The sequence below is a fragment of the Megalopta genalis genome, chromosome 8 (assembly GCF_051020955.1).
Source record: "Megalopta genalis isolate 19385.01 chromosome 8, iyMegGena1_principal, whole genome shotgun sequence".
Lineage (NCBI taxonomy): Eukaryota > Metazoa > Arthropoda > Insecta > Hymenoptera > Halictidae > Megalopta > Megalopta genalis.
In genome coordinates, this window is record NC_135020.1 from 21511303 (window position 1) to 21524672 (window position 13370).

General features: G+C 34.5%; 1 protein-coding gene across 2 annotated transcripts in view; it reads left to right on the forward strand.

The window, feature by feature from the left end:
• LOC117225558 (uncharacterized) overlaps window positions 1–13370 on the forward strand; it is a 54914-nt gene that overhangs the window by 37558 nt on the left and 3986 nt on the right. The window contains exons 3-7 of one of the 2 annotated variants that reach the window (XM_033479237.2): window positions 3392–3945; window positions 9126–9241; window positions 9618–9755; window positions 11583–11784; window positions 12315–12539. In XM_033479237.2, the coding sequence (XP_033335128.2) occupies window positions 3392–3945; window positions 9126–9241; window positions 9618–9755; window positions 11583–11784; window positions 12315–12539 (1235 nt within the window). Of the gene's footprint in view, window positions 1–3388; window positions 3946–9125; window positions 9242–9617; window positions 9756–11582; window positions 11785–12314; window positions 12540–13370 lie in introns of both variants that reach the window. The other variant, XM_033479227.2, reaches the window with a different exon arrangement.

Sequence of the window (13370 nt, forward strand, 5' to 3'; positions counted from 1 at the left end):
AATTTTTCGAACCATATTTTTCTGATTCAACCAGTACACAGAGTGTCCCGAAAATATCTTGTAATCCGAAAATAGGGGGTTCCTGAGGTCATTTGAAGTAACTTTTTCCTTAGCGAAAATACATTCCGCGGCTTCGTTTACGAGTTATTAACGAAAAACGGCGACCAATAAGAAGCGAGCTCGTCTAGCGCTAGGTGGTCGAGCCAATCAGTGGAACTGGGCTTCCACCGCTCATTGGCTCGGTCACCTTGCGCTCGCTGTGCGCGCCTCTTATTGGTCGGCGCTTTTCGTTAATAACTCGTAATCGAAGCCACGAATTGCATTTTCGCTAAGGAAAAAGTTACTTCAAATGGCCTCAGGAACCACTTACTTCCCACTTGTACAATACTTTTGGAATATCCTGTATACAAGGTACGTTGTATAACGATCATATCACATTTTCATTGTAGAGATAAGGGTGCCTTTATTATCTACACAGGAAACAAGGGTGTACTTATATCTACGTAGAGGTAATATATTTACATAAAAGTGAGGGTGTTTTATATCTACGTAGAGGTAATATATTTACATAAAAGTGAGGGTGTTTTATATCTACGTAGAGGTAATATATTTACATAAAAATTAGGGTGTTTTATATCTACGTAGAGGTAATATATTTACATAAAAATGAGGGTGTTTTATATGTACGTAGAGGAAATGGTGTATTTATACCAACCACACTCAGCCGTGTCCAAGCAATTTAAATTTGGCAAAAATACTTATTTGCGATTACATAGAATTACATTATAGACTAACACATACTGTAACAATATTTATACGTTCCGTCAAGTGGGTATTTCCTGTCGTGCCGTGTTTTCGAACAACTCGTAGAGAATCTCAGGCTTTCACTCACACCTGCAATACAGAAATTAAATAGAGAACAACTCGCTACGAGAACATATGTTTACCGCTGGAGAGTTTCCTCTCTAAACAACCACTCCTTCTCTCGTGCCACCGAGATTAACGTACCCCAAACAATAGAAAAATAACCAACTTTCAAATGGTTAACACGTTAACCACGCAAACCACAAATCATGCTTCCTACATTCATTAAATCGCATATGTGTGTATGTGTTACCATAAAGTATTTCACAATATCATCTTATCACGAACCTTGTCGATCGGAAAACACGTGAAAGACACGAATTAAACATCATTAAACTAAATGAATAAACATAATTAAACTTGAGCAGTTGTTCAAAAGTGTGAAAGCATATTTTAAATGAATAAATAAACCACTGAAACCACTGAAAGTCGAATCGCTTCTTTTAATAATTCGAATTAGTCGAAAATAATTATTACAACAAGCAACAGTATTATTAAATACTTGTATATATATATACAATTGTAATAAGTTACGGATTTTATGCATTTGTAGCAAAAATGAGCAGATGAAGCACAAAATTCTGACATTATATATATTAAATAGTATATAAAATAGTATATAAACAGTATTATTAAATACTTGTATATATATATATAGCACAAAATTCTGACATTATATATATTAAATAGTATATAAAATAGTATATAAACAGTATTATTAAATACTTGTATATATATATACAAGTATTTAATATAATATCAGAATTTTGTGCTTCATCTGCTCATTTTTGCTACAAATGCATAAAATCCGTAACTTATTACAATTGTTACAATGTATTAATTTACAGTATGTAACTGACAATAACTAAAAGTCTAATAACTTATTACACTCAGTTCAATATCAATCGCTGGACTATTTTTAGAAGATTATGTTATGAGTGCATTGATCTAAATACAATAATGTTTTCAATTAGCAGAAAACCAACATGAAATCAAATAAAATTAATTTTCGTCTCGCCATCATTTTTCCTTAAAAATTAATATCAGCATTTTATATGGGGTCAAAGTACTTATAACGACAGTTTAACTACACTAATCGTGTAAAGCTGTTTAAACTTGGTCAAAGTTTCAGCTTAACGGATGTGTGAAACTCATTAGAGAGATTGTAACCATTGCATGAGACATTTCACAGTTAAATGAATAGATTTAAAATGACACACTGGCCCCAAAAGCACCGCTCTGCAGAATTAAAGTATCATAAAATTATAACCGAAAAGTGGTCGGTCCTTGAACTTCTGCAACTTCGAGTAAGAAATCTTACGATAACGCTACCTGTGCTTATTTTCAACAGTAAAATCTCTACTTTCACATCCTGGAAATCTACTTTGACACCTTCTCGAATGGAATAACTTGAATATCTTTTTGAGTTGTTAGACCGACTAGACAATGAGTAAAACAGTTTTGCACAAATTGCAAGTAATTTTTTTAAATGATAAAAAATATAAAAAGCAATGTATTTACAACTCTTTTTTATCCGAGCCTGCAGTGAAACTTTAAACAATTCGTTTTGTAGATCTCGGTAACTTAATATGTATGTCCAATTGCAATTTATGCAGAACATCCCGAAAAAATTCAAGTCATTTCTTAAAGTTAAAAATCTTCTTTTCGAAGATAGTTTTTTTTTAGTAACTAAAAAAACTTCTGAAGCGATTATACAGGATGTCCCAGAACTCCCGTTATACCCGAAAAAGGGTGATTCCTGTTGCGATTTCTGCGCGATTTTATTGACCAGTTACAGTAATTTCACCCTAATTCGCGCTCAGATTGCGCACAAAAATGGGCAATTCTACGTTCGTATAAAAACACATGGTGTACGTTTCTATAAACTGTTACCATTGTGCAGTTCCACCAGAAATTTGTTCTCACACTAAAATATATAAAGATATCTCGTCTCCAATGTTACAAATCTATTCCGGAAAATGTACCGGCTGTATAATGATAATTTTACTCAAACGGAAAATCAATACTGTGTTCGATTAAAGAAATCTTTCTTTCCTCGAACACATTAAGGTTTAATAACTTCATCTGTTCTTCGAACGTTTTTCCGAAATTTATAAAAATATAATGAGAACATGTCAAAAACGCTTGATTACGTTTTTTCATAGGAAAATCTGCTTTCTGGAACAGCAAATTCTCCCTTGTTGACGCTCAGATTGCGCACGAAAATGGACATTTTGGAAAGAAGAGATACTATTATTCGAGCCTTGTGTCTCGTTTTTATAGTTGTTGATAATCGGTAACTATAAAGACGAGGCGCGAGGCTCGAATAATCCTATTTCCTCTTCCCAAATTATCCATTTTCGTGCGCAATCTGAGCGCGAATTCGGGAGAAATTACTGTATTCACAAAAGAAACTCTGACTGGTCTCTGGTTCCTCGTTGTTAATAACTGATTAACGAAACCACGTCGCTTATGTGCACAATGTACGTAAAGAATAAGTCAATAAAAATTATATTGTTTACAGCAGACCGACGGAATACTTCCCGCAAGTGACCATTTCCCCGAACTCGGTGTCCACGACCGACAAGTACCTGTCGTCAGCGTCGAGCGTCACCGGCCACGTGTTCAACTCTCTCAGCCCGGTGACAACCCCGAGATTGTCAACGGTGGACCAAGAGGGCCGCGTGACAGCGAAACATCCGACCGTGACAAGAAGCCACTTTATCCCAACCATGGCTCCGGTCAATGAGATCATTACAACAACACCGTCCGCGGCGCAGACGACTTTCCCGCATCATTCGACCAATTCTTACATTCACTTCACCGTTAGGCCATCCAGTGAAACCTCTCCGACGACGAAGCCGATTTCTACTACCGGTAGACCGGTGACCACCTTACATAATGAAAATATCATTTACCAAGAGGGCTTCGAAAGGTCCACGCCGTCCCTCCCGACGGAATACCCATCCACGCAGAGCCAGTCGCAGGAAAGTTTGACCACGCTGCTGAAGCGGGAAGGGCTGTTCGCGATGACTAAATATCTGAGGCAGTCAGGGCTCGACACCGTGTTGAACGAAACAGGTGAGTGTGCGACGAAATTCTATTATTGCGAGCCAGGCCCGCATTCGAGTCAGTAATAAAAGGAGTAATACAAATCTCGTAGACAGGCTTGGTGAAAAAGTAGATTTTTGAAAAAGTATAATACAGAATTTGGCAAATAAGTATTCCTTGAAATAGTATTTACATATGGAAATAGCATATTCAAATATACAAGGTGTCCCAAAAATGTTCCGCAATTCGGAAATGGGGTTCCTGAGGTCACTTCAAGCAACTTTTTCCTTAACGAAAATGCAATACGCGGCTTTGTTTACGAGTTATTAACCGAAAACAGTGACCAATGAGAGGCGAGCTCGGCTGGCGTGAAGCGGCCGAGCCGACGAGCGCTCGAAGCCCAGTTCCGCGATACTCATTGGCTCGGCCGCCTTGAGCCAGTTGGCTGGGCGCTTCGTGCGCTCATTGGTTGGGCGCTTCGTGCGCTCATTGGATGAGCCACCTCCTACCGCTAAACGTTAAATACGTCAAAATGATTAATTTGGAGTGCGTAAAGATGAATATGGTGTACAAAACAATTAACTTAGGATGCAAAAAGGTGAATATGATCCAAGAAAGGATTAGTTTGGAATGCAAAACCTGTATGTTGTAATTATCTTGAACAGTCGGTCAATTTCTTTCGCCAAAATGCGTTGTTCTCGCAAGTTGCTGACAAATTCCTCGAATTTTCAGCTTACTACGTTACATACGCCACTTTTGGAGCTGGTACGAAACCAGAAACACAGCAGTGACGCATGCATAGAAAACCAAGATAGATCGTAATTCAAACATTTCACACACTATTAAATTGTATTTGTGTCTCGCTCACGTGCATACTGTAGAATCACTTTTAATACTTCCCGCTCCTAGTGTCGACGTAATTAGAGTGAAGCTGTAAACAATAGAAATTGGCGTACTTCTGACTACAAACACGCTGCTGAAACCGGGAACCATATTTGAAGATAGAGCATAATAGACTTCCGTTATCGTAATCCGTTTTCGAGAATGGATACAGCTAATGCAAACGTACTAACACAGCAGAAAGTGTTCAGAAACTCTCAACGGAATTCTAAAATAATTCCTTTTTTAAATGTAACTTCGTTTCGTAACTGAAGTATTACCAAAAATTTCGATCTTCTTCATATTGTTGCTATTTATTCAGTCATGTTTTGATGCGAACAGTATTAAAGGTTATTCTAAAATATCGTTTTTGTTAATAATCTTGAAAAATATCTGTTTTCATTGCTAAATTACTTTTGTATCTGCGAAAAAACATTTACCATTGACTTTCTAATTATTCTTTTATACCATAGTGTATCACGGTAGTGCATTCCTTTTTTACAAAAGGCAGGCTAAAAGTCTGTTTTATTTTTTACCACGACGATAATAAAATTAAAAAATGTTTGAAAATGCATTCTTGAAGATTAAGAATTAATTTTACAAATTCTTTAAATTTTGAATTAATAATAAGAAAGTAATGAACATAAGTAAAATATAACATAAGATTCGCTTCTTTAACCATTTATTTCATCGTCATAAATAGATTATACTATCATAAAATAAATAGTTGCAATTTAAAACAATAGTACAATTTAAATAACTCGAGGGCACTAACATATCGTTCTCAACTTGTTATTAAAATTCTTCAAGAAAGAATGAAGATCCGCGTAGACTAATCGTAAATTATAATACTAATATTCACTATTTAACTATTATAAAAAACGAGAAGCTAACATTCTATGAAAATAAAAAGATTAGAAAATTCTGTCACGTTCGATGAAGCCACTAATAGGTGTTTTATAAATTCGAATCTGGTGTATGTTTGATCAGAAAAAAGTGCATTGCAGGATACACTTATGGCGGCTAAATTTTATTCTTCACACGACTGCTAGTTACTTCCCACCAGCTGGTTTTATTCATGCAACATTCATTCGAAAAATGTTCTCACGGATAACCGAGGATTTCGACACGGTTGCCTCTTCGTAGGAACAATGATGGCCTTTTCTCGTTATCCGACACTTTTGCGTTACAAAAGCTAGGTAATTACGTCTGGCAATTATCGACTGTTACCTTAGTTGATCCACATAATTCATCGATTATGTCCTGTGCAATTTATAAGTCAATCAATGGTTCCGGCATTGCGTATCATTGACAAGTATACTGGCGTTTAATTAGAGGCTATTGAGCAGTCAGTCACAATGAGAACAATAGGATGGAATACATCGACGTTCGATATTGTAACGAATTTTTTTATTGACTGTTCACCTTGTTCCAATAAAAGCATTCGTCATCTAATTCAGTAGACCAATTGTTCGATTACATTTTAAGGCAATTTTAATTTTTCTTTTTTTAATTTTCGTGCAAACTAATTGACTGTTATTAATTATTACAAAATAGCTTGCGCAATACAAGTGAGCAATTAGATTGCGGATCTTTATGCGATTGTTATAGTTAGACATTTTTAATATGTAAATAAATGCTAATAAATATATTGTCTGTATTAATTGTATAATGCAGAAGGTCATTTATTTCGTGTCTTCATAATTTTAGTGAATTGAAAATAATACGACAATATTTTCTATTTTTTGTTTTCAATGTTATCACTGATATATATTTGATTAATTAATTTTTCTTATAAGCGCATAAAATCCACAGTCTACTAATAACCCATTAGCTAAAGTAAAAATCAAACTCTTTCCTCGTTCAGGAGTACAAGAACCGTAACGATTTCTCTTTACGCCCATTGATCCATGACCAGACACTAATTACTTCAATGATTAACCCTTGCAATACCAACGATCCAATACAGAAGACGATGCGGATACATTATATGTACTTTCGCTTATGCAATTACTGAGATCCCGAACGGTGCAGTCGAAAATTTGCTTAGGAAAACAATATATATACGTTCGAAAAAAATAAGTCGTAATTATGCAGTCAAATCTTTTTTACATGCATCATTATTCTTTTTATTCACATTTATATCATCTGCTCATGACTTATTATATTGGGTTGGCAACTAAGTAATTGGCGATTTCAGTTATAGATGTCTCTCACTCCCATTTTTATGATATCCGTAAATGTTATATTATAAAATTATTATTATTATTATTATTATGTTATTTTTTATTATCCGTGAATGTTAGCAACTTGACAAATTGAATGCAACGGTCAAGGAAAAGCGACCAGAATTGATCAATCGTAAAGGTGTCATTTTCCAGCAGGACAATGCTAGGCCGCACACGTCTTTGTCCACTTGGCAAAAATTGATGGATATTGGTTGGGAATTGATGTTACACCCACCATATAGCCCTGATCTCGCACCATCGGATTACCACTTATTTCGATCCCTGGACAACTCCCTTCGTGGTAAAACTTTTAACGATGATGACGCTGTAAAATCTCACTTAACTCAGTTTTTGGCCGAAAAGGATCAGACTTTCTACGAGCGTGGAATCTTCAAGTTGTCAGAGAGATGGCAAAAGGTCATCGAACAGAATGGAAAATACATTACAGATTAAACTTCGTTCCAAGTAAAAAAATTTTTTATTTCATTGAACAAATCGGCAATTACTTAGTTGCCAACCCAATACGTTCATAATATACACATTAGCATCGTCCTTAATTTTCGACTTTCTATGTTTGCTAGTTTTACCCCCAAGATTATGGCACTCGATAATTTAGAAGCAATCGGACCACGGGAACCTGTGTCGCATTTGTCTTAAAGTTTAAAAATATTAATGATTTCATTTCATTTTCAAACATAATTGTATTACGTTATTTTAGAAACATTGTTAAACGCTTTTTACTAAAATATAATACCTTAAATGAATAATGACAAGCTCTTTTTGTGTTACTTCCAAAAATATTCAGGGTGTTCCATAATTATGTTAACACCCGGAAAGGGGTGATTCCTGAAGTCGTTTGAAGTAACTTCTTCCTTAGCGAAAATGCAATCCGTGGCTTTCTTTGCGAGTTATTAACGAAAAACAATTGACCAATGAGAGACGAGCTCGGCTGACGCGAGACGGTCGAGTGGAACTGGACGCCGCTCTCGTGCCGCGCCACGCCGCCGATAGAGTACAAATGTGTTTACGTGTTCACACTGGCAGGCAATCCCGGTCCAGACTTGCTTCGTCCATAAGTCACACTGTACCAAAACGAAGCGAGACGGAACTGGTACGATGTGAACAGTACGCCAAATCTTTCGTTTCAGCGACAATTTTGTTTACAATGACCATGCTTGTATATACCAGATCGTGTTACCTTCAATATAATTTGATTAGCGAACGAATTTTTAATAATGATTTACGTAACAAATTTATTGCTCTATAAATACATATAGATATACATATACATTTTATTGCTAAAATGTAAAGTATATTTTTACATTCAACTAAATAGTCTATAAGTGATAGCGAATTCGTAGTGTCAACACATTTTTCCAGAAAACTATAACTGTATTGTTTAAGACGATGCATATAGTTATTATTGGATCTCTGATGAAGTTATTGAAAAAAAACCGAACTAGTACCCACAAGTCTGATCAATATGTTTATTACTCCCTCCGTATTGAAATGATTGTCCTATTTGCATAAATTATATGTAATATAATCTTACAAAAATTATATTATGTTTGGTCTTATTTTTTTTAATCAGAAAAGAAGCTCACAATTGCATTGGCAAAAGCTCCATTAACACGTTCCGTGCCACGTGTACCATCGATGGTACACGCTTGCATGTTTACTTAGTGAACTGAACAAATTGTTTACAAAAAATTTAGAACCGAAGAATCAATTTCCACCGCAAGAATGGGCGTTGATAAGTTTTTGTTACGTTGTTATGTGTACGAGAATTAATAATTGCACGTAATACATCAAGTTTTAGTAAAATATCAAAGTGTGAAGATTCGAGTAAAAAAAGCTCGGCACGGAACGTGTTAAGAAAAACTAAAAAATAAAAAAGTTTCACATTGCGTTATTATCTATCCTTCATTTGCTGTCCTCTTCCACGTTCGGAAAAGTACGAAGGAAACACTTCCGAGGCTCATTTACAGTATCCGAGAAAATACTGTAATTTTAAAGTAAAAAATTTTAGAACCTGCCATTTGCCCGGATCCTATAAAGCTAGCATTACGAAATGTTAATGTTCTCTGACGTATCATATTGCAGGACCGTACACGATATTCGTGCCGACAGACAAAGCCTTCAGGACACTATTGGTTCAACTTGGCGGCCCAGAGAAAGCAGAACAGAAATTCCGGGATAATCCACGACTTCTCAGTGGCGTACGTTCAATGAATTTTTAATGACACTTCATATGCAGTGGAATCTCAATTATCCAGGCTAAGCAAAGTGATATAAATGATCTGTTAATAGGACAGGGATACTTGCTGTCGATGAAAATGCTAGATATTATCTATGTATATTGATTTGTACAATAAATCGTCTTGCATATGAGTCGCTTTAGATTCAACTGATTACGCGTGAAACGTGTTCCGAGAACAGAGAATTTTAATGTTGGATGTCTGGATAATCAAAATTCTACTGTAATATAATCTATAATCAAGCGTGCATAATCAATTAAAAATAACTTCTATAAACGTCTATAATCGATTAAAGATTGTGGAAAATAATGTTTAACTACGCGTGTTTTCGCTACAGCTCCTTCTGCATCATGTAATACCAGGAGGTTTTAGGATCGGCACTTTGCAAGACGAAATGACTGGCGTCAGTTTAGCTGGAACACAGCTCAGGGTGAACGAATATGCGATGCATGATCACGAATGGAACGACGTAAAGGTACGCCGATGAACTTTTTAATTAATAGTTTCATGTTAATTCCTAAAGTCGAAATAATTTATGAAATATCCTGCATGACAAAAATTGATGAAAACAAAAAGACTCAAACAATGAGCCTGCAGTCTTTATTTTAGAACGATTACAAACTGAACAATTTGATTCGTAAAATTATCGTAAAAAAGGCAAGTCCGCATCCCAAGCTGAATTTCTATCTCTTTTTCATTGTTTAACACGTTCCGTGCCACGTGTACCATCGATGGTACACGCTTGCATGTTTACTTAGTGAACTGAACAAATTGTTTACAAGAAATTTAGAACCGAAGAATCAATTTCCACCGCAAGAATGGGCGTTGATAAGTTTTTGTTGCGTTGTTATGTGTACGAGAATTAATAATTGCACGTAATACATCAAGTTTTAGTAAAATATCAAAGTGTGAAGATTCGAGTAAAAAAGTAAAAAAAGCTCGGCACGGAACGTGTTAAATATCTTTCTTTTATTACTATATTCGTGTTCAACAAAATAAACTTCTAAAATTTGTTACACTTTGTTGCCTAATTCAAATAGATTTGTTATTGACTGGAATTAATGTGAGCCGTATCCATATACACATATTAAATTCTATTGAATGATAAGTATATTCAAAATTTCATAATTATATTAAATACGAAAAAATAATAAACGATAAGCAGCAATGAACAGAAAAAGTAGCGAATAGAATATCGGCATGAGAGAAAATGTCATATAATTCTGATCGAGAACACAAACTTCATTTTTACTTTTTCGTAGAATTTTGTATACATTTTTTTAACGCTTTCTTTTGTTACATATCATTTCGAAGTTACGTTGTTTTGACGGAAGAATTACATGTGGAGGTACATAATCGGAAATGAATGTGAAGGAATGTAAATGCCTTACAAGTGACTATAATTAAGTCTGGCAAGAAGGATATAAAAATTGCTAATTACATAGATCGCTAACACTGTCCAAGGAGGTACATACACATATCTGGATACGAAACGAATGACTCACTATCGATATTGCATATGGGTCCACCTTCCATCGATATACCATTTCTTGTTGATCCAATTCGTTGACCTTCTGCATAGAACGCGCTGGAAACATTCCATTCACTCGTAAATAATGTATGATCGAACTTTTTAAGGAAGGGATCGTTTGTTCTACTAACGTATCAAATATAGAGATGTATCGATTTGTTTGCTCCCGATACGATTTTCTACCTTTACGGATCCGTCGCAATTACGAAATCGAAATTTTGTAATTCACGCTTCTTGAGATTGTAAAGATAAATTTACGAGGAATTTATTCAATAAAGTTATTTCGATACAACAAAAATGGTTAAATTTTAAATACAAAAATAATGAAATACAAACAAATACAACAAAAATGCAATAAATACAATTAAATGCAAAAAAGATCATCAAGTACAATAAAAATCGTTAAAAATCAAAATGAATACATATACTATTGTTATTTTTATGTAGCTGCTTTTAGTGCTCTCTTTTAGTGACATAAACCCAGCGTTAATGAATCATTAAAAAATTGTCAACAACATAAAAAATCAAATTGTTTACGAGTGAATAGAATATTTTCAAAGTCAAGCGTGATTTAAAAGACGACGAACCAATTAATATTTACACTTTCAAAGGATAATATTTACACTTTTATCGTGGAGCATAGACATAACAGAAATATTCCGCATGAACAATCAATATGGTTTTATCAATATGGTCATAATAATAATTTGTCGGAATAAACAACTTTGATCTTTTTATTTGTTATAATTTTATTTGTATTTATCCAAGCAGTTAACGACGATAAATGGAGCGAAAGTGGCGCCAAATAAACGTGACATCGAAATTCCTCAAGGGATCGCTCATGCTGTGGACAGGGTGATGTTTCCACTTCCGGTCGGTGATTTGGTGCAGACGTTGCAAGCTGATCGCGAAAGAAGGTTTACCACCTTCTTGAAAATGCTTTACATTTCCGGCCTTCAAGATACTTTATCAGGTAAAACACCGAAAGTCGATCGAATTGGCCAAATTTATTCAATTTTACCTACCACGTTGCATCGTTACATTTGAAATTTCATTCTTTTCTATCACTCTCAATTCTCAAAAATAGGATTCATAGAAAAACAAGACATATATTTTTAAATTACAAATGCGCATGCTGGGTTTGCGCAAAAAGAATTTTGCAGTAACTTTTTCAAAATTGTACTAAACGACTTGAATTTCTTTTTTGAGATGTTAGAAGGACTAGTTTATACTAAACAATACAACAAACTTTTTTGCAAAAACTGCAATTGGTTGGAACGATAAAGAAAACTAAAAAATAATGTGTTCTAACTTTTTTATCTGAACCTCTAACGAAAATTTAAACATTACATTTTATAGCTCTCGGTATAGCCTTATTATTGGCTTATTATTGATATCTTGTCCGTCAGTTCTTCGTCATTAACAGAGTCGCCAGACTAGTATAAGTACGATTATAAAATGATTTTGTTTCGTCGATACTAATTATATTATATATTTCTCTAGGACCGAAGACATTTACCATCTTCGCTCCAACGGACTCAGCTTTCGATGCAGCAACCTCGAAAGACGGAGGCCCGATATGGACGGAAGAAGACGGGCCGGAAGCGGCGAAGACGATTATTACGAGACACATTTTACCATCTACTCTATACACAGCGGGAATGAGGTATTATTTGCAGAAAGATACTCTCCGTCCTCAATCGCCCGTTCATATTCACAAAAATGGAGGTGAGTACAATTATTTATGCACAATGAGAGATACGTGGAGATTAATTGCAATGTTTTCCTTAATACAATGTACGGACAAATTATTATACTCAAAAAATTTTTCTACTTCCATTTCTTCTATCTCAAAGGTCGTAGTTTTAGTTCGCTTAATAATGCATAAATGTTATGATTACTTCAAATATTGATTAGGTACACGATCTGGCAACACTGAGGTAATATCTCTGGTTGCAAAGAAGAAAGTCGGATATCATATATTTTCACTTCTGAGATATTGTCTTATCAAAATAATTCTTCATATTAGTACTGCTTCCTTGATTTTTTTACTTATTTGCAACCTATTGAATTTGTTCTCATGATACCTATTATGAAGAATTTGTTAAGAAAAATTAATTTCACATTTTTAAAGATATCATATAGAGGTGAAGCAAAATTAAAAACTTCATGAAATATGTCATAAATATTTGCATTGTGTATATTTGTATTTACATGTTGTACGTGCATTTTGCTTGAAAAAAAAGATCATTAAATACATATGTATGTATATTTAGACATAATAACTACAGAATATTTATTGAAGAATTTTTTGAGTTGTTATCTTGATAAGATTGTGAGAAATGAACGTTTTGTGTTCAGTATGCTCTTCTTTTTGTTATATAATAGTGTATTCTGAACAGTGAGACACAAGGTAAATTAAACGCTGGTATTGATTCGTTACATTTTTTAATTATATCAGTTTAAAGGAATACATGAAACAATTATAAAGAGTTTCCTTTCCGTAAGAACTACCAATTAACACGCATGTCTTGAAAAGTCGGCGTCCTAATAACCCAT